This window comes from Theobroma cacao, chromosome 9, assembly GCF_053813885.1.
Source record: "Theobroma cacao isolate CCN51 chromosome 9, ASM5381388v1, whole genome shotgun sequence".
Taxonomy (NCBI): Eukaryota; Viridiplantae; Streptophyta; class Magnoliopsida; order Malvales; family Malvaceae; genus Theobroma; species Theobroma cacao.
Window position 1 is genome coordinate 3,682,986 of NC_142647.1, and position 22,620 is coordinate 3,705,605.

Sequence of the window (22,620 nt, forward strand, 5' to 3'; positions counted from 1 at the left end):
TTCAATTTTGCCTCTCGACGGTGTGTTTGGACTCGAACTCTCTCCCAGGTCCCCTTCACTTTCTTCCTCAAAACGCTTCTCTTTCTGCGGCGCATATTATTCAAAAGTCGCTTTTTAGGACTCAAAATTCATCTAACCTCACGCCAACTGCCTTCGTCGGCGGCGACCGTTTTGTTTCAAACACTTCAAGTCGGAGCTCTCGTCTTAATATCTAACAGAACTGATTGGACCCGACCCGTTACCAATCTCCTCCGTTCATCGCGTTACATAAGGTATATACTTTTATTATTATTATTGCAAAGCTTGTCACTTGCTCACTTTATATTGTCGTTATTTCACATTCTGAAGATTAAATATTTGTCTAAATCAGTAAGCAGCAGCTTAGCTGAATACCCAGTTGAACTTTATTTATTAATTCGCTTTTGGAGCAAGCCCTTTTGGAATTTGATAGGTTTGTTAAAGACTTTTAGTTTAAGTTCTAAGGCATATCTTCTTTTCCCCTTTAAACAGGGGTTGTTTTTCTACATCCAATTATGCTAGTTTGTAGGCTTTCTAGACTTGGATTTCGTGTTGCCAAAGAGCTATCACGAGGTATGCATCTATTTTCAATTTTGGGTTAATTTCCTATGTTTTGCTTTGTATGAAATAATATATTTTGCAGATTCTTAATAATGCATGATTTGTATGATATGATCTTTACTTACTAACTTGACTTCAAATTGCATTCTTTTTGACAGGCGGATATAAGTACATATCTAGAACAAGATATAAACAAAGGCCTTGCGGGCGATACCAGCGCTCCCTGGTTAGTGATGTTTATTTTCGTATATTTCATTTTCTATCTCTTTTGAGTCACTGAGAGAAAGCAGCCTAAGGCATGGGCGGTGGTTAACCCTCACATTTGGCTGTTCTTGGCAGTGTTCTATGTTAATCTAGTGTTTATGATATGCATTACTCTGTATGGAATGGTGGAGTTTAATTGAATGCAACTGGAAAAGATAGCAGTTTATGGAGAAGTTTTAGTTGTGATAAGGAAAGATATTAGTGTCTTTATCAGCAGTTAGCTATGTTACCCAATAGTGAATAACTCTTATGCCTTTATTAGGTGAAACATCTAGACTAGTCAATGAGCTAGTGACATGATTAATCCTTTCCCTGCTTTTTATTAGGGTGATTCTGCTGTGGACAGTCTTGAAAGGAATGACCTCTTATCATATCTACAGAAAGAACATAGTGTTGCAGTAGTTTTGTTTACTTAGGGAATGGAATAATTTGATAAATGTTACTTATACTGACAATTTTGGGATCGGTAGAGGTATAGGAAAGATGACTAAAACTTGGATGAAAGTTATGTGAGAAAATATGATAAGCACACAGGCAAACATTTGATGAGATCTGAATAGTAATAAGTTGGAGGCAACAATAGTTGCCAGAATAATTAGAAAACAACTTTAGATAAATTGAGGTTGGTATTGGTATAAACATTGATGAATGATATACGTATAGACTATAGTTGATATTACACTAGACAGAATTGAAGAAACAGATTTCAGTTTTTACTATTTATCCAAAACAGAAAAAATGGTTATGTTTTCAGCTAATCATAAGTCTATTTTCCCATGATCTTTTTCTCTTTTTTTCAATTTTTTTGGACAGCTTGAATTACTGCCAGAAACTAGAGCCTTTCAAGGTGCCATATTTCAACAGCATCATGATTTTTCTACATCAGCTTCCAACAATGCTTCTGAGGGAGGGGATGAACAGAAAGAAACGTGAGTTCTTTAAATAAAATTGTAACAGCATGGTGTTAATGACTGTTGGATGAAGTTGCGCATCTTTACTTAGTTCCAATCTTCTTGCATTGGTGAATTATTTAGATTATCAAATCCTCAACTCTCTTTTTTTTTTTTTCTTTTAGTACACAGACGCGCACAAAAATATGAAAGAAGAAATACACAAACCTAATTTTGATTTAGAACTTCTTGGAGAGATGATGATGCATACTTCAATGTCAGTTAAAGTTATTCTAAACTGATTCTCCTAGGAAAAGCATTTCTTTGGCAAGACTCGATATTGTTTTCACATATTTTAACATGCTTCAAGCAAGCTTGAATATTGGTGGTCAATTAATGTCTCAGCCGAGCTATGCATAGGGTAGCATCCACTGCACCAGCACGTTTTAACAGAAGGACATGTATCTGTGTATGCATCTGCCTTTAATTAGTTGTGGATTTTGTGGGTGTGGTTTTCTGGTCTACTGTCCATCTCTGCACAGTGTGGCTCTCTCACTTTTAATAGGTGGGAGATGCAGATTGCAATTTATGGCATTCAATGACTTTGAAAAGCATGGATTTTGCGTGCCCCAGCACTATTCTTTAAACACAGAATGGCTTTATACGTATAATTTAAAATTGACTATTGTTGTCATTTTGATCACACTATATTGTCTTCTTTGGCAGGATATCTGTCACATTTGTTTCAAAGGATGGAGAAGAAATGCATATTCAGGTGCCTATTGGAATGTCTATGCTGGAAGCAGCCCATGAAAATGATATAGAACTGGAAGGCAAGGATCATGATTCATTGTTCGTCCAATAATTGTGTAGCGCTCCTTGGATCCGAAATCTTCTTGAGCTAATTCATTTACTCAATGTTCTTTTATAATGATATATCTGTCTTAAACACATTCTACTCACACGAAGGATGCTTTAGCAATTAACATAGAACATAATGTGATTTAAGAACCTCCTTCTTGGTTTTTTTTTTTTTTTTTTGTGATTCAAATGCAGTTAACATGTTTTGGTAGCACAAACAGCTGGGTTAATTACTGGGGTCAATTAATTTATAGTTCATTGCTGAAATTTAATGTCTGCTTGTACTGTTGTTTCAGGAGCATGTGAGGGTTCACTTGCTTGTTCAACATGCCATGTCATAGTGATGGTATGCTAATAGCATTATATGTTATCAAAAATGCTGTTCACTGGTTTATGGTAATTCCAAATATTCTTTTAACCGAATTATTAGGGACTAAGTATTGACCCTTTTGCTAGGACATGGAGCAGTATAATAAATTAGAAGATCCAACTGATGAGGAGAATGATATGTTGGACCTGGCATTTGGGCTTACAGAAACGTGAGTCCCTACATTATATATCTGCTAGACAAATTTTTGTGAATTTTAATCTAAATGGATTGCCATATTCTTGAACTTTTCAGGTCTCGACTGGGTTGTCAAATAATTGCCAGGCCTGAACTCGATGGAATTCGTTTAGCAATCCCTGCTGCCACTCGAAACTTTGCTGTTGATGGGTATGTTCCAAAACCACACTAGAACGATACAACACTGAACCCTGTTTCATTGAGCGAAGAGGATCCAGTCATCCAGTTTTGTAGCTTCTGTATTGTGTTGGATCGACGAGCAACTATTATCCTCAAGTGATTTTTTTGTATTAGTTATTACTTAATAAATTCCCAATAATCCCTTTTGTGAAGTTGATTCTATAGATCAAATAATATTAAGGTTCCATTGACCACACTTTGTTCTACATTTATATGAATACAGACCAGGAAACTCGAGATTAATGTCAGTCTGACAGGTTCTATGCAACTATAACGATGTGGTGGCAGCTGATAAATTATAATTGAAGTATGGTTAATCTTCTCAAAATCATGACTGATGTATTAAAGTTCATGAGTTCAATCCGGTGTCCTAGTTTCTGCCTTAAACTGATGTTCTGGTTGGTAGTGCTCCGGGACAATAGGCCTCTAGAAGTTTTATGTCTGTGGTATGAGATAAATGCTAGCTAATTCTATATTGCTTAATTGTCTGGCAAGTTTAGATTGAAACATAGAAACAAATGGGTTGGGTGTTGATAAACAAATGGAGCACTGAGAGTCGGTGCATGCACCTCTCAGGCAATTTTACTTCACGATGAAGAATATGATGAAAAAGAGCGTGAGAGAAAGGCATGTCTTATGGTAAATGTTGGGCAGATTTTGCGTTGCTGTCGTTTGATAGCCTGCATGGATACTTTGTCGGGCCCCCCAGATGTATCACTATCTAAATCCAATTTGATGGACTGCAACTTGTTTGACATATTCCCTTTCGATTTCTAGTTTGATTGGTAGGTTCCACCTAAATGGGCCGATTGCTCTTTAAGAAATCTCACCTTTGTTAATTACTATCAGTTGGTACGAAGGAGTACATACAAAGGGGTTAGTAAAATTGTTACCTAAAAACTTGAAACCTTATGCTTCACGACGGCATTATTTCTTTGCAGAAAATTTTACATTATAAAATGTTTCTACTCTATTGACTGTTGAGCATCTCAGAATTAGCATTGGAATTTGTTGCGCAAAGATCATCCTATCCGCAAACTGGCTAATGTGAATTGGGAACTGAGTTGTTGCACTGCCATTTGCTATTTGACTCTTTCTTTGTATTTATTGGTGGCATCAGGAGGCTCTCATCATTTAGATTTCGATGTTGTCATTCCTTTGTTTTGCTTGCTGCCTTCAAGGAATAGACCATTGAATGATAATTGCGTCACTGAATTTAACAAATAGAATCTGCTGAGCTTCCCCAAGACACAAGTAAAGCCTGTTTGCCCTTTTTTTTTTTTTTTTTTTTCTTTTTTGTGACTTTGTCAATATATTCAAGAATTTGATTGAATAGTAAATGCATAATACCTATTCGAATCTCCTTGTCTAAATAAAAAAAACAAATTTGTGACGAATTGCAACGAAAAGCTACAGTCTATTTAAGGAAATTAAAAAAATGAGAAAAGATAAAGCAATGTTCCAGCTCATCCATCCATTAGTACAGTAGTATTATTAATTTGCCAGCTGCTTAATTTTCTTTTGCTACAGCTTCATTGGTTTTTTTAACAGAATTGTGTACAAAAGTCAAAGCGAGTTGGTTGAGTTTTGCCTTTCAATAATGGAATCGCCACGCTCTTTCTCCATGGGAAACGACAAAGTGCCCGTCCGCTGTGGCTTTCAGATCACGCAGGAGTTTAGAGCCTGGAAAGAGGAAAGCTATCGGAAAGCGGGAGGGGAGAGAAAAAAAAAAGTTGGTAAATAGAAACTAGAAAGAACCACAAACTACAGGAAAGGATACCAAATCCCAACCAATTTGCTCTTTTCAATTTTCTTTTTGTAACAACACCAATTGTCAAATGTTGAAACCCAATCACCAGAAAATAAATGTTAAAACAAGGCATTCACTGCACTTACGAAAAGGATACTTATTGACTTATGAGTTGAATAATTAAAGAAAGCAAGGGAATAAGTCACTTAATAATTTATTACCTTTTGCCAAGGTCTGTGAATATGCATAACTGAAAAAGGAACGTCAAATGATAACATAAAACTATTTTTTTCTGTAATTTTCAATTTAAAGAGACTTATATTATAACAGTGACTGCAGTGGTAACATTTATATATGATGCAGATGCTGAACCCCTGTTAAACCCATCATAAAACTATCACTACTTAGGCTAATTCAATTTAAATGTTTTCCTAGTCTAGAACTGAGACGCGTGAATTTTACATCTCAACTACTGTATGATAAAGCAAACTGCATGAAGCTATTTGTACTAGATGCACCTTTGATCTACATGTCAAGTTTTTGTACTTTTGTTTTTCCCCTTAGAGAGTACATATTTTTTCTAACTTATTATTTAAGCAAGCCGTACAGGGACGTGGGCAACATCCAATTTCGCTTTCACTTTAACTTCCAAATTCAGAATATTTTTCTTTTTTGGCATATGGAATTATGGATGTTATGAAAACACGTTCTGGGGTAAAAGAGGTCAATATCCGTAAGACAGATTAACATAGGAAATATTTTACTGTAAAACATGTAGTATTACTGAGATATATCAAGCAGCTAGCAGAAGAATCACAGGGTTTGAACAAAGAGGTCAGATTCTGTTAGATAGGTATGAAAATACTATATCATTGATATGACTACTCAACTTCGAGTGCAAATGCAACAAGCCATAGCTTGAACACGCATTGAATGCAACAACCATTAATTCAAAAAAAAAAAAAAAAAGGATTGCAAAATGCACACGAATTATTGAGGCTGCAGTGACGGCAAAGTCGGTGAAATGAATTGTGGGTGCAGCAAAAGAACTCAAGCATGGAAATTTTTTTTTTTCAACTGTCAAAGTTGTAAAGTACACAATTATAGATAAAAAGAGGGCTATACTTCCAATTGTACTGCAAATGTTTGCAGGCCTTCTAGAAGGGCTTACGATCATACAGTTCTTTCTTACCTTCCAATAAGCTTATTTCCAACCTTCTTTTTTTTTTTTTATTTAAAAGATTTTGACAAATCTTATTATTTCCTACCAAAACTCCATGTCATGTCAAAATCCATACTATTATATAGTCTGCATTTGCCAAATTTTTAATAGACACCCTTGGAATAAAATAAAGAAACCAAAATATTGTTTATGCAGTGTTATATATAGGCAGATTAGAATGTAAATTAATTTTAGTTTTTATTTGAAGAAGAGATATGGTTATCTTTTCAATAATGTTTTTTGTGACCCAATATGCAAATATAAGTTATGGAAAAGTCAGAAAACCTATATGTTAGGGAAATGTATGTTTCAGGAGATGATAACGTTACCTTTACCAACATGCTTTAAATTAGCAGTTCTAGCTAGTATAGTACTAGTAAAGATAGAACTCAATATTTGGTAACATTATCTACTATTGGAGTGTCGAAAGAAGAAGGAATTAAGGAAAGAGAGCAGACATTCGACATCGGCCTTTACACAGAGATGTTGAGCAGAATTCTATCTACTTTTCCTTTTAATTTCTAGTGTGTGTTAGACAAATTAAAGAAACGTTTCCAATGGCGAATAATGGAAGCATGGGTGAAGAGGAAGCTAATTAAGGCAGTGGCGTGTTCTGGCCATTGTTTTGACGCTTGTAGCCATAAAACTCTTAATTTAATGTTCAACAATGGAGAAAGAGAAACAGCTTTCCTCTTCCTGTATTGAAATGGTAGCTTCAGAGAAAGGGGTTGATATAGCAGAAAGTGGGCGACACGAACATGACAACTACATCAATTATATTATTAAATCTTGTTCTTGCTATATCAACAGCTGTAATTATGGTTCATAATTTTTCATGCAAAACCCAAAAAAAAAAAAAAAAAACTCACCAGAAATTTCCTTGGTTTACATGCTGATTGCAACTAATGCAATACATCTGCCATAAACAAAAGAAATTCACTTTGGCAAAGAATTGGGAGAATTGGAAAGTTTTCGTTGTTAGATCAAACTGAAATTTTCTTCTTTTTTCCCATAACCAGGTGTAGTTCGTATGATTCTGCAGGGAGGGAGCAGCTACACAACTAGGAAGAAATTCACACGATTTTGACCATGCTAAAATTATCCAAATTACAGAATAGTATATATATATATATATATATATATATATATTATATTTACTCGCATGCAAAATTTCAGATTTTTTCTCTCACCAATCACCACATTGTCACTTTCTAAACCATGACTTAATTTTCAATTTCAACCAAACAATTAAAACAGTGAAAAAATTGCTTATAAATCACTGTTTCTTTTTTCTTTTCCCTTATTAAAATCTCTAATGAATCCGAAAGGCAACAAATTTAGAAAATACAAAGACCGCCGCTTCCTAAAAGCAGGATAGCCGATCATAAACTTGATAAGAAAATCGCCAACCAAGAAAGAAAGAAAAAGAAAAACATTTTCTTTATACCATAATATACATACATATATATATATATATATATATATATATATATATATATATATATATATATTCCAAACTCCCACCTCCCACATTGACCGCATCAACTAAGAACCTCTTCATTTGTTTGTCTTTCATTAATTTATGCAAGCAGCCCCAACTCTGATTATTCTTCTCCTCCTCCTTCCCCTTTGGATATTTGTAAATGTAAATTATTATTTATTATTAGTAGGGGAATAATATTTTTCAAGAATTTGTTTGGCAAAACCTCAACTACTCTGAAATAAGCACGACTAATCTCCGAAGCGTTGAAATCGTGTTAAGTGATCGGTTGGGAAGTGTTTGTCTTGTTTTTATTAATAATCCTCTCTCCCAATTGCATCAGAAGAACAAGAACATATATACAAAACAAAAAGAAAAATAACAGAAACATTAGGGAAAAAAATTAGCACCGTTACAGAGTTGTTAAAAGAAAATAAAGAGAGTTCGAAGTTTTGGAGAAAGAGGACGCACCGGATTAATGAAGTCGCCGGCGTCGTTTCACTCGTTTGGAAGGAGCAGTTCGAAGCTTTCAAATTACAGCCGTTCATTTGACTTACCGGATGACCTCGAAGATCTTTCTGCAGATGACTACGGCGTTGGTGGAGCAATGTTGCCGATTTTTCTAAGCGATTTGCAGAGGAATAACCAGCAAGACCTCGTCGAAGTCACGCTCGAGCTCGAGAACGACTCCATTGTGTTTTGCAGCGTGACGCCGAGTACTCCGCCGATTACGGACCAGAAGGAACCCTCCAGCGTAACGGCTTCTTCCGGGGTTTTAGGGAGGAGTCTTTCGGCGACGTCGAGGATTCGGAGGAAGTTCGCGTGGTTAAAGTCGGGGTCATCATCGAGAGCTTCATCATCGGCGGAGAATGATCAGGACCGTAGGATTACGGCGCGTGACGAGAGGAGAATCAAGGCTAAGCTTCAACGGACGAAATCGAGTGCTCAACGTGCGTTGAGAGGGCTCAGGTTTATTAGTAAAACGACCGGTGCAAATGACGCTGAAGAAATGTGGAGACGGGTCGAGTCCAGGTTCGAGTCGTTGGCTAAGGACGGGTTGCTTGCTAGAGAAGATTTCGGTGATTGCATAGGTTCCTACTCTCGGACTTTGTTTGGCAACTAAGAAAATAAAAAAGGAAATTTTGAATTATTTTTTCTTCTTTTTGTCTGACGTAGGGATGGTGGATTCGAAGGAGTTCGCGGTTGGGATATTCGATGCGTTAGCAAGAAGAAGGAGACAGAGAATGGGGAAAATAACAAAGGAAGAGCTTCATGATTTCTGGTTACAGATTTCAGACCAGAGTTTTGACGCGCGTCTTCAGATTTTCTTTGACATGTTCGTTCTCTTCCTTACTCCTTTTCTCTCTTAACGGTCTGGACGCTGTTTACTTTTTCTTGGAAGAATGAGTTTTTCTACAAATGCAACGGCGACCGAGAGTTTGATCTGTGGAAATCCGGATGAGTGATTTGAATTGATTGGTTGAGAGCAGTAATTTTGAGTAGTTACTTGAGCACCTGATTTTATCCGCTACATTAAAGCTGAGGGCCTATGGCCCAGTTGACGACTTGACGAGGTTGCCAGTAACTTTTCGGTTTGTGTTTCGCGGGAAGCGGACAAGATCTGATATTTAAGTTTAATTTACTTTAATTTATTAATATTGTTGTTGATTAATGTGTTGCCGGGTTTTTGCTTTTTTTTGGGTTGCAAATTGGATGATTTAGTTGATCAAGATTTTGCAGGGCTGACAGCAACGAGGATGGAAGAGTCACAAGGGAAGAAGTACAGGAGGTAACTTTCATTTCATTTTCTTACTTGTATCATTATCAAATGATTAGTGTTTATTTATTTTTTAATTTGAGTGGACAATCTAGCCCAGCACTAATTGGAATTACTCCCAAGAAAATATGATTAATCAACATGTATTATTTATGTTTTATTTGGTATTTTTTATTCTATGTCGACCTACAATGTCATTATCTAATTTGTTTCTCATTTATTTGATTATTTTTAAAAACACAGCTTATAATGCTTAGTGCTTCAGCCAACAAGCTATCCAAGCTGAAAGAACAAGCTGAAGAATATGCCTCACTGATCATGGAAGAATTGGATCCAGAGAATTTCGGGTACATTGAGGTAAATCATAAATGTCACGTTCAAGTTTTGATTATTTCAGATGTTTAGTTCAAATTTATTGCAATTAGTAATTCATTATCGTTTCACAAATTTATATTCTCGGATAAGCAAATAAAGTAGGACTTATTGTGTCAATTTGGGTCCGTTTCAGTTATGGCAGTTGGAAACGTTACTTCTACAAAGAGACAATTATATGAACAACAGTAGGCCACTTAGCACAACTAGTGTTGCCTGGAGTCAGAACATTAGTTCCGCCAGGCCCAAAAACATGTTCCGAAGAGTGTGCTTTGCACTCCGGTGCTTGGTGCTAGAAAACTGGAGAAGGGGATGGATTTTGTTGCTTTGGATGATGGCAATGGCTACGCTTTTTGCCTGGAAATTCATGCAATATAAAAACAGGGCAGCATTCCAAGTTATGGGATATTGCTTGTGCACTGCCAAAGGAGCTGCCGAGACTCTCAAGCTCAACATGGCTCTAATTCTTCTCCCAGTTTGTCGAAACACTTTGACTTGGCTTCGGTCCACTAAAGCAAGGTCCTTTGTTCCTTTTGATGACAACATAAATTTCCACAAGGTAAGAAAGGGCTATTTAATGGACTTTGTTATCGCACTCACTAACTTATTTTAACAAAATTTTTTCTCCCTCAATTTCACAGATAATTGCCTGTGCTATAGCCATTGGAGTCTTAGTTCATGCAGGAAGCCACTTGTCATGCGATTTTATCCGCCTCACGCGCTCTTCTCCAGAAAAATTTGCTCTCATAGCCTCTGACTTCAGTCATGGCAAAAGACCGACATATTTAGAGCTTTTGACTGGTGTTCTGGGCGTGACGGGGATTTCTATGGTGATTTTCATGGCCATTGCGTTTATATTAGCAACAAGTCACTTCCGCAGAAATGTATTGAGACTCCCTGCACCATTCAACAGATTGACAGGCTTCAATGCATTCTGGTATTCTCATCATCTTCTTGGTCTTGTCTACGTTTTGCTAGTGATCCATGGAACATTCTTGTTCTTGGCCCACAAGTGGTATCAGAGATCGGTAAGAACTTTAAGATCATAGTTCTTTTTATGAGAATGACAGAAAACTACATGCGAAGTCCTAACTATGTTGGTGATGCAGACATGGATGTACATCTCTGCTCCATTGTTGCTTTACATGGGGGAGCGCAGTGTAAGAACGTGTAGATCAGAACATTATTCAGTAAAAATATTTAAGGTAATTTGATTAAGTTCGTTTCTTTACTATTCTATCTAGCTAAGCTTTGTCATAAAATGATATTCATGTTTTCAGAGATATCCATGTTTTGAGGAAACAAGAAAGAATGCAGTTTTCTTAGCTTCCTTTTTGTGAGTTTACAAGGTTTTCTTTAACATGCGCAGGTTTCGGTACTACCAGGAAATGTCTTCAGCATGGTCATGTCAAAACCACCGGGATTCAAGTATAAAAGTGGGCAGTACATATTCCTACAGTGCCCATCAATCTCCCCATTTGAATGGTATGCGTGATTTTGATGGATATCCTGCGTCCTCTAATCTTAATGGCCTTTACATTGTTTGATGTCTTACCTATCAAAATTTTGGAAATTTATTTGTACTTTATTGCGCGTTGAACTGACACTAGATTCATTTTTAGGCACCCATTTTCTATTACTTCAGCACCAGGAGATGAGTGTCTTAGCGTTCACATCCGGACGGTAGGAGACTGGACGCAAGAATTGAAACGAGTTTTCACTGATGTTAATGACTCACCATTTGTTATAGGTCGAGCTAGATTTGGTCAGCCTGGACATATTGATCAGAATGGGTAATTACATTAGCAGGAAACGATACTTTCTTATGTTTTAAGTTCAATTATTAACTCAACATGTTTTACTGATGCAGCCAACCAAAGTTGCTTGTTGATGGTCCATATGGGGCTCCGGCACAGGACTACAGGAATTATGATGTTTTGCTCCTTGCGGGGCTAGGAATTGGAGCCACCCCTTTTATAAGCATCCTTAGAGATCTTTTAAACAATTCAAGAGCAGAAGATCAAATGGTACAAGCCACTTTCAATGGGACTGTTTTGTGCATAATTTATTAGTATTTTTTGCTTCCACTCAATAATATTTGCGGCTTTGATGGTACAGAGTTCCACCACAGAAATGACTAGATCAGACGACAGCTGGAACAGTCTTGCATCTTCGAATTTCACAGCTAAATCAAGCTCGACTAACGGTGGAAAGAAGAAGCCACAGAGGACTAGGAATGCTTATTTCTACTGGGTCACCAGGGAACCCGGCTCCTTTGAATGGTTTAAAGGAGTAATGGATGAAGTTGCAGAAATGGATCACAAAGTAATACTACATACATATACAACTTTAGAGCAAATCCAGTGTTTTTTATCATTACAAGAACAAGCTTCCCAAAGCAATGTCTTATTCTTCTCTCTTGTTGTTTCGACACTCAAAAACAGGGCCAGATTGAGCTGCACAACTACCTTACAAGTGTCTACGAAGAAGGGGATGCAAGATCAACCTTGATTACGATGGTCCAAGCTCTAAACCATGCTAAACATGGGGTTGACATCCTATCAGGAACCCGAGTATGATCTTCGTTTCCTAAGTAACATAAAAAAAGGATCATAATAATAAGCATACTCCCAAAAAGTCATTTTCATCCGAGTATTCATTATGCATCAGTTTTTAATCATGTTAAAGTTCCACAAAAGTTTTTAGTACGAGTACATAATTGAAATGTGCACATATCATTGCCCAATTTGAAAGATAGATTTTCTTTACATCCTCTCTCTCTCACCTACCAAACAACCTTTTAAAATTCCCAATTCTTTGCGTGAGCAGTGACTGACCCTTTTGATATTCAATTCGATGATGCAGGTGAGGACACATTTCGCAAGGCCTAACTGGAAAGAAGTTTTCAGCAAAATAGCTTCAAAACATCCTCATGCCACAGTAGGTAAATACATTTCTGGCCCAAAAAAAGAGAGAAAAATTTATAACATATATAAAAGGAAAACTCAAAAGGACTTCCTCATTTAGTCACGTGAAGAGTATAAAAAAAAAAAAGAGAAAGAGAAAAGAAAATAAAAAAATAGATAAAAAGAGACTCCCGTGCAATGCACAGGCCATAGTCTAGTAAAGAATTAATCAAAGACTCATGATTATTTGTTGTTTAAGCAGACGACTAGTTTAATAAAAACAAAAATCTGGGAGTGGGATATGAGTTATGGATTCTGCCAACGAGACTGGCTGGCCATAATTGGCTCCCATTCAATTCAACCTACTACGGGTACTTAAAATACAGCATCACAAGGCTGTACGCCACCAACTAATGACAAAGGGGAAAAAAAAATAAAGTCTTTATGACCTTTCAGCTTAACCCACAGCTGTCATGTTTAATTGGATAAATAGAAGAAAACGAAAAGAAACGAAGATTAGTACAGTTATCCAACTGTGTATGGAATACTATAATGGTCCCAAGCTTAGCCGACCGATCAAGAGAAGTACCCAACTCAATTTCTAACCTTTTGATCCCGTTTTTATACTATATATATACATATATTAGAACCATCCCTCTGCATTTAGAAAAGGGGAAAAAGAACTGTTTAAGGAAAGCTTTGACAGGAATTGTATCTGATGGTTAAAATTGCAGGAGTGTTCTATTGTGGAATGCCGGTGTTGGCAAAGGAGTTGAAGAAGCTATCACGAGAGCTGAGTCACAAGACATCCACGCGGTTCGAATTCCACAAGGAATATTTCTAAAGATCCTTGCATTTATATATATATATATATAGATGCCAACTTGTTCCTGTTGTTTCTTTTTTGTAACTACAAATTCAAAGAAATATATATATGTATACTGCATGTATTTATACCTAGAGTTGAGATGTAAATGTAAAATATATAGCATTGAAATTGTAAAACTTTTGTCCACTACAAATTTTGTAATATTTTCTTACATTGTGAAATAGCAATGATCATTAAGGATCAAGAAGAGGTTACATTTTGCTGCGATTTGTTTGAAATTCTACGGGGGGAAAGGACAAATTGCCATTGCAAAAGACAAAACTAAAATGAAGACATTAACAGGATTTGAGGGGTTAATGTTATTAATCGTCTTTTAATCGTTTGAGAAGCCTGGAAGCCCAGCGCCGGACACGTCGCTTGAGTGTGTAACCCACGACGATTCCAGCAGCAAAGCAAATTGCACAGAGTTTTGAACACGTCCACAGCGAGACCGCTTGCCTGCAAATTCCAAACAAAACGAGATAAAGAAAATGTAAAAAATTGAAGCACTTCCATCAAAGTTCACTTTGATTGAAATGAACACAAGTTACCTGGGAGGTCTGGTGACTAAAACACGAGAGGTATTCTCAGAGGACAAAGCGGCAGAAGCTCCAGCTCCTCCTCCGCCAAGCTTGTAAGGAATTTCGGCCAAGGAAGTAGGAGATCCTGATTTTGTGTCCTTTGATAAGGAGCGGACCAAATTCTGCAATCCCTCCATTGCTGACTACCCAAAAACCCTAAACCCTCTTTTGTTTAGTTGTTAATAATGGGAGTATTTCGATTCGACATATCCCGCGTTCCGCCTTTCTTTCGCAAAGGACTGGACCTTGAACCAAAGTCGAATGATGGGTTCGTCCTCTAGGCCCAATTCAACGCCGTTTACATATGTATGTGGCCCAGTGTAGACAAAAGTGTGAAGATTTTATACAAAACATAAAATACCATTCACCCTAATAATAATAATAATAAAATACCATGCCTTTATTAAATCAAATCGTAAATATTACAATGAAAAATTAATCAAAGTAAAAAGACGTAAGAGAAATTACAATGGTTGCCGTAGAAAGAAGTACAGAAATGGGAGGCCAAAGAGTGTGGGTGAGGCTTAGGCCTATAACTGTGTAATAAGGGTAGTCCGAGGGGTGATGGCTGGGGACAGGCGGACAGCAATTGTCCACGCAGTGCCAATCTAATGCAATCCATCTTCTCCTCCCATACCCCTCTCTGATCCAATAGCCACCCAGGCACCAACAACCTCTTATCTTTCTCTCCAAAAATCAAAAAAGCAAAACCAAGCAACAACCAAAGTACACTTTGCTCTTGTTACCAAGGCACTTCCCCTTTCATCTTAACCAAGAAAATGGCTACATCTCTCACTCTTCCAAACCGTACCCTCGCTTCTCTATTCCCTTGTCACACTCCCAAAACTCAGTCTTCTGTTTCTCAATGTCTCCCACTTGTCTCCAAATCCTCACAGTCTCAGTTTTATGGCCTTAAGTTCTCTTACTCTTCTTCTCTTTCAATCCCTTCTTCTTCCTATTTCAAGACCTCCATTTCTGCCAAGGTACATTGCTTTACATTGTGTGTTTATTGGCTTACTGTTATGGGTGATTTACTTATGACTCTGGGGTTTTGCAGGTGAACAAAGGTTCAGTGCCTCCATCATTCGCATTGAAAGATCAGGATGGGAAAAATGTGAGCCTTTCCAGGTTTAAAGGAAAGCCTGTGGTTGTCTATTTCTACCCTGCTGATGAGACCCCTGGCTGCACAAAGCAGGTGACTGTTTTAAAGTCTTTGTTACATTTATCTTTAATTTTTATTTTTATTTTTTGCTGTTGTGGAAGCCAATTAAGACAGGAGATAATAGAAATTTGGTAGCCTTGATTTCAGTAATGAAATCTTTACCTTTACACCTGCAATCACTCTTGGTTTCTTAAATTGTTGAATTCTTTTGCTTTAGGTTGTTGCAAACTTGCAACAAAATTTAGTTGCCTGATTTTGGGTGGCATTCATGTGATTAAATGGTTGTGAATTTTCAATTTTGTTAAGTATAAGTGATGCAAGCCCCAAGGATTGATGGAAATTAATACTTTTGCAGGCATGTGCTTTCCGAGATTCTTATGAAAAGTTTAAGAAAGCAGGAGCTGAAGTTGTTGGCATAAGTGGTGATGACACATCATCACACAAGGTAAAACATAAACCTTTTGTTGTAGAATACATTTGACCTTGAAGATTTAACTTTGATTGCCTTCCACTTTTAGCATTCTCGGGCGGTTATGAGCAGAATATATATGTATATGTATATGAACTCCTTTCAGATTTTCTTGAGGACACAAATTCCTCTTACTCTGGAAGCTAAATCTTCATTGTGTGTGATAATTAGAAATTCTATTGTCTTTGTAAATTCTCTCGGTGCTTATTCTTGATTGTGAGTAATAATAATTCCATACCGGATACTTATTCATGTCTTCTTGTCTTCAACAGTCTGTATGGAAATTAAAATAGGCGATCAGCTGGATATGCTGAAAATGCTTAGTAGATAATACTTAGATATCATTCTCGTTTTCATATGGCATTTTTATCATTGATGCAAAATGAACTCCGGGGTTCTTGTAAGATTTGTGCATTTACAATTATACTATGATACAATTTTGCCGCTGTCTTGGAGTGGCCATGTCCTTCATCACACCCAGGGATTATAGGTTTGACCTGTCAATTAATGTCATCTTAATTGCTTGAACTTGACAACAATTTTTTTAATTGATCAGGCATTTGCCAAGAAATACAGACTTCCATTTACATTGCTGAGTGATGAGGGCAACAAGGTGAGGAAAGAGTGGGGAGTGCCATCAGATCTGTTTGGAGCATTGCCTGGGAGACAGACCTATGTTCTTGACAAGAATGGGGTGGTTCAACTCATCTACAACAACCAGTTTCAGCCCGAGAAGCATATAGATGAAACCTTAAAACTACTTCAAAGTCTGTAAACGTCTCTAGAAATTCTTTTTGTTCTTTCCTCCATCTGACACTCGCATTTCTGTTCTTGGAGTTAGACAAGTGTTTGTTTTTGTATGATTCAAGCCCCCCTGTTGTAATTGCTATGGTTGTAATCTGGATTTGGACCAACATTACAAGTAAACCAGCTGATCATTTCTGTTCTAGGAAATTGAGGTGCCCCTGTCCCCTGGTACCCTGGATTTACAAGGTATGAGAATATTGATGTAAATTCTGTGTTCAATTACCAACATAATTTGATGTTGTCAAGTCTGATAGGAAATCTAGCACGAATGCCTCGTCTCTGGCATAGAAACAACTGTTTTTGGCCTTCTGAGAACACTACTCACAACTCCACTAGCCCTCACTCAGCTTCTACAAAAGATAAATCTTGGCATAAGGAATTGAATTGAGCTTTTAATTCTGTCATAAGGTAAATGTATTCAGTGTCTTTACTAAAAGTCATTATGGTGAGTTAATCAAATGAAGGAAAGGTGGGAGATTTTGACTTCTCATTGACTTTTGGACAATTTTTATAATAAGATCTAAAACTTTATATACTGCACTGAGACACATAACTCTGAATTTCCTCTACATAGTAAGAATATGTTTCTTCACTTATTTTTTTATTTCTTTTTCAGTGTGATATGGAAAAACACAGGAAAACAGCTAAGTCCTAATAAGGACAATGACTGAGTTTCTATGGTTACTTAATACTTCTCTTCACTCATTGTCCTAATAAGGACAATGAATGACTTTCTATGATTACTTGTACTTTTCCTCACTTATTATTATTTTTTTCTTTTCAGACTAGCATACACATAAGTTAACCCGTAATTAGGGAAGAATGAATGATATGACCATATGATTTTTAGTTTTCCTGTCCATAATCCTGGCTACCGTAAGGGCTAAATGCTTCTGATAACCAGCTCTTCTTCCTCCAAGAGTTCCATCCCATTTCTTCACACATTGCATCACTGTGGTTGATGCTAAAAGTGGAAATGCAGTGCCTTTTGTAAAACCTGGATGTCCTCCTCATGACCTCCGTCTCTCTAGATATTTGTTCAAGCATATTTTCAACACTTGGGAGCTTAAATTTTTCATCAACTAGTCGAGCAAGCCACATGCTACGCAGCTCTGACGTGTGAAGGTTTGAAACACTTTCGATGTAACCCACAAAAGCCATATTCGGTACCAATGGGTGGATTGTTCCCCTGGAAAAGGAATTAAGTTGAGGCACATTAGTCTAAACAATGTTTGTTTATGTTATTTTCGGTGAAACGCAGTTCTGGTGCAATGTGCTTGAACAATTACCTATACAAGGGCATGATCCCAGAAGGATATTCTATCAGACTACGGAAAGGCTCTGGTAAAATAGATTTGAGTTTCTTCTTGCCATCATAACCGGTTGCAAGAATTACAACATCGGCCTCCATTTTAGTATTGTCATCAAACTCAATTCCTTCTTTCCAGAACCACCATTTTGATGCTCTTTTGATAACAATATTTCCCTTATCAGCCTCAGTGAAGAAATTTTCTGGCATGATGGCCATCTGACAAGATGCGTAATCTTCCTCAAACGGATGGTCTGGTTTCAATCCATACTTCTGTAATGGAAGTTTCCAAAGCAAGTAGGACTCGATGAACTTTGAAACTCCACGCCTCTGTCAGGAACATCAATATATATCAGCTTAGCACTAAACCTTAAAAAAAGAAAAAGAAAAAGTTGTCTTAATAAGGGCTTTAAGAAATTAATGCGTTGACTCACCATGGGAGATAACAGGTAGCAAAGGAGGGTCTTGAGGATGCTTTGGTTAGGCCTTTCATGGAGGAACTGAGAAGCCCTTGTGGAATAGAACAGGAAGAAAGGCAAACCCCAGACCCAATAATGGGGAACAGTCCAGTGAGGTGTCCTTACCACCATGGTGCATGCTTGCCCTTCTGGCCCTTTATTTAAATCATCATTAGCAAAAATTACCACAATTATGATTAATTATATAAAAATATAATAATAAATCTGAATATTTTCCCGATTTCCTTTTCCCATATCTCTCAAAAGTCAAAATCACCTAACGAAACCCTAAGTTGCTTGTCATGTGAAATGTACGCATTTGGTTAATAAAGGAACTTCAAAATTTCCAAGATAAGCCAAGGACGAATTGAACATATCCTTTTTCTTCATTTCCTTCGTCCACTTTCTCATTCCCCAAAGTCCAAATTCTAATAGTGGAATTCTAATGTTATGATTCAGAAGCGTTGAAAAACGTGTTTGGTCAATAAAGTCTAATGTCCAAACGTGCATGGGGATGCTTTTGTTAGTCATGTGCATGACACTTTGACCACTCCAACCTTTTTTTTAAAACCAAAAAAAAATCCATGCAAATTCGACCTTCCCAACGTGGAAACTCATGACCCCTATCTGCCCCATAACTTACTGAAACAGGATCTACAAATATAGGCCACATGCAATATCCTTAGACTAGCGTGCATCATACAAAAATATTCCATCTATAAGAGACGGTTCAATTTTGATATATTCCTTCACATAATAATCACATGATAAGTAATTCAATATGCCATACAAAGGCAAAAAGGTTGGTAGGTGGTGTTTGATTTGGAAATTTCGGTCTCTAACTAAGCAAGTAGTAATAATTTCATCACAAAGATTGTAGAAAATATTTCATAAAGAGAAAATTGTGAAAAATGACATTTCTTGATAAAAATATTTTAATAGTAACTATCAAAATAAATTTAACTGTTTTTAGTCATATTTAGTCATAACTTAACAGAAATACTTTTTAAACTATTTGAAATAAATTAAACTATTCATCACAATTTCTCCCCATTTGTGCTTCGAATTTCTCTCTCACCATCCCAATCTCTCAAATTTTATCGATTTCTCTGTTCGGTATTCATCTGCTATGCTTCTGATTTCTCTCTCTTACATTTTCAAATTTCTTTTTCTTACGCTTTCAATACACCAAGTAATGGTTTTGACGTGCTTTGGTGGGTGGTTGTTTAAGAAATTCGATTTTTAGGTATTTTAGATAAAACTAAAATAGTAAAAATCATCACAAATGTATGAAATAGCTTTTAATTGAATTAATTCGGAACCTAGATATCAATAAACTCAAAATTTTAAAATTTATAAATCTAGGTTTTCAAAGAATTTTTTTTATTTTTAGTCAAAGTAGGTGTTTTAGATAAAAAAAAAATTATATTTTGATTTATGAAAACATGTTAGAAACACTTTAATCTGTGCCAAATTGTCAAAAAAAAAAAAAGAAAGAAAAAAGTTGAGAGGATTTGAAATTTCACAGGTTTTTGTACATGACGTGTCACATGTTTTTATACATGACGTGTCACAGGTTTTTGTACATGGCGTATCACATGTTTTTGTATATGGCTTGTCACAAGTTTTTATACATGACGTGTAACACGCTAACCATAGCTTGTCACAGACTTTTGTACATGGCGTGTCACACACTAATCATGGCTTGTCACAAGTTTTTGTATATGGCGTGTAACACGCTAACCATAGCTTGTCACAGACTTTTGTATATGGCGTGTCACACACTAACCATGGCGTGTCAAATGTTTTTGTACATGACGTGTAACACGATAACCATGATTTATTACAGATTTTTGTATATGACGTGTCACACGCTAACCATAGCTTGTCACAGGTTTTTGTATATGAGGTATCATATGTTTTTGTATATGGCGTGTCACATGCTAACTATGACTTGTCACAAGTTTTTGTACATGACGTGTCACAGATTTTGATACATGGCATGTAACATCATAGTGTGTAACTTTATTAAAGATAATTTTGTCGAACTTGACTAAAATTGGTTAAAACTATAAAGAGAGCTATTTTTAAAAATATCTTATCTTTAAGAACTATTTTTTAAAATACCCCTTTCATAAATCACTTGATAAACTGATCCTCCTAAAGCAATGCACAAAGCTTGATGCATCTAAAATTATGAATTACTTCTAACTTAGTTGCATTAGTTAACAAAATTATTAATTCTAAGTTCTGATTAATAGATATAGTCAAGCTTAAATAATTGCAAACGATTACCTTGATTTGCTTCTGCGCACTCCACAGCTAAATCAATGGCTGATTTTCTGCAGCCAACAACGACAACCTTCTTTCCTTTAAGTAGCTGAGAAGCGGCTTCCTTGTCCAGCTTGCAGTAATCAATTGAGTGAAGGACCTTTCCCTGAAACATCTCAGTGCCTTTGTCGGGGGGGAAACTTGGAATTTTGGGTATGTCCCCATATTTTCCAATGCAAACAACGAGAAATTCAAAGGCATGCCACTGAAAAAGCAACAACAGTATACGAGTAAATCAGCATGCACCTACCAAAATATGGATAATATAATGCCCTACTACTCTTATACTGCAATAATCTTTTAGGACGAATTAGTGAGTCATAATCCATAAAAAGAATAGCCGTTTTTTACGGAATTTATTTGATTCCTTAAAAGCAAGGCATATCGGAGGGCTTGACTATCAAACTTCCAGCACCATGAAAGCTGAAGACCATTATGTAGTTATCTTGGACTTTGATAGAGGAATATTTTATGTTAGGTATCAAACTTGAATTTTTCATTCCCTCTTTTTCTTTATCCTCCTTCTATTCTTCTTGCCAAAGGGGTTATAATTTTCTTTACTGAGACTGAAATAATTCATGTTAAAGGCCAATTTCCAATTAGCCTTCTTCTTCTTTTTGGTGATCTGTTGCTATTAGCCAGGCTAGTTCAAGTAGTATGTCTTTTGGTAACCATTTAAATCAGAGGATTCAAGCCAATATTCGAGAAAAGAAGAAAAACAGGAAGAGTAAAAGCAACAACCTTAAGGTTTTCTGAATCGTTAGTTTGCACAGCAATCTCCCAAACAGGATGGCCTGGCAATATTGGACTTCCATGCTCCTCAGCATTTCCTGTCAGCTCAATTGTTTCCCGTTCACCAACAAAGCGGACCTCCACCACCTTTGAATTGAACTTGACAAACTTCAACACATCGAAGTGCTTAGCATATGATTCCAAGTAATCCAATATCTCAACATGAGAAGGAAAACTTGGGTCATCACGATTACGCCATTGAAAATCCGAGAACTGGTAATCCTTACGAGAAGATTGTAGTTTAGTAGAATTATAGGAACAGCTTTTCCAGACCCCTCCTATGGAATCCGAGGCCTCGAAAACAACTGGGTTATGGTGAGAGAGCTGTTTAGCAGCCGCGATGCCGCTAACACCAGCTCCAATGATGGCAATCTTAGCCATTTTGGGTTATATGATCCTTGAGAGTTAAGGTGGCTAGAGAAATGAAAGCAAGCTATGGTTTGGAACTTGAAGGTAAACAATGGCTCTACAAGGTGATAAAAAGGCTCAGAATTTGCATGTATTTATAGTTGCATGAGAGACGTCATGTTAAAAGCACGTGTAGTGGACTTGAAGATAGATAGAGTTTGGTTTACAAAGAGAAAGGGAGGGAAGACCATTTCCTTTCTTGTAATATTATACATGTAATGTGAAATTGGTTCGTTAGAGAAGGGAACTTTCGCTAAAGGTTGTTGTTAAATTTCTATGCATCTTCAAACTCTAATATAAACTATCTATTCCTTCATAAACGTTTCATGTAAACAACAGTACTAATTATAAAACTAGTTCCCAATTTCCTTCCTAAAATTTCTTCCGGGAAACAACTTTTTTTTTTGAAAGTTAGATAATTCATTAAAAGGAGTAACCAATGGTTAAACTCCATTGAAAAGTACAAAAGAACTGTAATTTTAAGACCTATGCTCAATCCTAGAGATGGCATAACTCTGAAAATTACACGATGAACAAAGCCAAAGCCCCTAACACCAAATTCCTAAACAAACATTCCCCTTTCCAATCC

The 22,620-nt window shown here is 36.6% G+C and overlaps 5 protein-coding genes across 7 annotated transcripts; 3 read left to right on the top strand and 2 right to left on the bottom strand.

Annotated features, from left to right (window-relative positions):
• The first annotated feature begins 16 nt into the window (after window positions 1–16).
• Window positions 17–3,535, top strand: LOC18588227 (adrenodoxin-like protein 2, mitochondrial). The gene is made up of 8 exons (XM_007012492.3): window positions 17–272; window positions 511–591; window positions 738–805; window positions 1,657–1,772; window positions 2,460–2,566; window positions 2,891–2,940; window positions 3,051–3,133; window positions 3,217–3,535. Exons 2-8 carry the CDS (start codon window positions 534–536, stop codon window positions 3,329–3,331), a joined length of 597 nt encoding a protein of 198 aa, XP_007012554.3. The 5' UTR covers window positions 17–272; window positions 511–533; the 3' UTR covers window positions 3,332–3,535.
• A 4,303-nt stretch (window positions 3,536–7,838) lies between these two features.
• On the top strand, window positions 7,839–13,922 carry LOC18588228 (Riboflavin synthase-like superfamily protein). Of its 3 annotated transcripts, none has more exons than XM_088809849.1 (14): window positions 7,839–8,882; window positions 8,968–9,127; window positions 9,532–9,580; window positions 9,812–9,925; window positions 10,077–10,499; window positions 10,582–10,968; window positions 11,050–11,145; window positions 11,310–11,425; window positions 11,563–11,733; window positions 11,811–11,967; window positions 12,059–12,265; window positions 12,385–12,513; window positions 12,806–12,880; window positions 13,581–13,922. In XM_088809849.1, exons 1-14 carry the CDS (start codon window positions 8,270–8,272, stop codon window positions 13,620–13,622), a joined length of 2,739 nt encoding a protein of 912 aa, XP_088665975.1. In that variant the 5' UTR covers window positions 7,839–8,269; the 3' UTR covers window positions 13,623–13,922. The 3 variants fall into 3 exon arrangements, with proteins under 3 accessions (XP_088665975.1, XP_088665974.1, XP_017983820.2); XM_088809848.1 differs by having other exon boundaries at window positions 7,839–8,870; window positions 12,806–12,884; XM_018128331.2 differs by having other exon boundaries at window positions 7,840–8,882; window positions 12,806–12,884.
• Window positions 13,810–14,500, bottom strand: LOC18588229 (uncharacterized). The gene is made up of 2 exons (XM_007012494.3): window positions 14,266–14,500; window positions 13,810–14,173 (listed from the first exon to the last, which is right to left on the bottom strand). The coding sequence occupies exons 1-2, from the start codon at window positions 14,430–14,432 to the stop codon at window positions 14,038–14,040; spliced, it is 303 nt and encodes a 100-aa protein (XP_007012556.3). The 5' UTR covers window positions 14,433–14,500; the 3' UTR covers window positions 13,810–14,037.
• Window positions 14,501–14,942: 442 nt separating this feature from the next.
• PRXQ (Thioredoxin superfamily protein) lies at window positions 14,943–16,880 on the top strand. Its single transcript, XM_007012495.3, has 4 exons — window positions 14,943–15,278; window positions 15,353–15,490; window positions 15,813–15,902; window positions 16,483–16,880. Exons 1-4 carry the CDS (start codon window positions 15,075–15,077, stop codon window positions 16,699–16,701), a joined length of 651 nt encoding a protein of 216 aa, XP_007012557.3. The 5' UTR covers window positions 14,943–15,074; the 3' UTR covers window positions 16,702–16,880.
• A 461-nt stretch (window positions 16,881–17,341) lies between these two features.
• FMO1 (flavin-dependent monooxygenase 1) lies at window positions 17,342–22,066 on the bottom strand. The gene is made up of 5 exons (XM_007012496.3): window positions 21,573–22,066; window positions 20,796–21,036; window positions 18,477–18,655; window positions 18,023–18,372; window positions 17,342–17,922 (listed from the first exon to the last, which is right to left on the bottom strand). The coding sequence occupies exons 1-5, from the start codon at window positions 22,002–22,004 to the stop codon at window positions 17,580–17,582; spliced, it is 1,545 nt and encodes a 514-aa protein (XP_007012558.3). The 5' UTR covers window positions 22,005–22,066; the 3' UTR covers window positions 17,342–17,579.
• Between the last annotated feature and the right edge of the window lie 554 nt (window positions 22,067–22,620).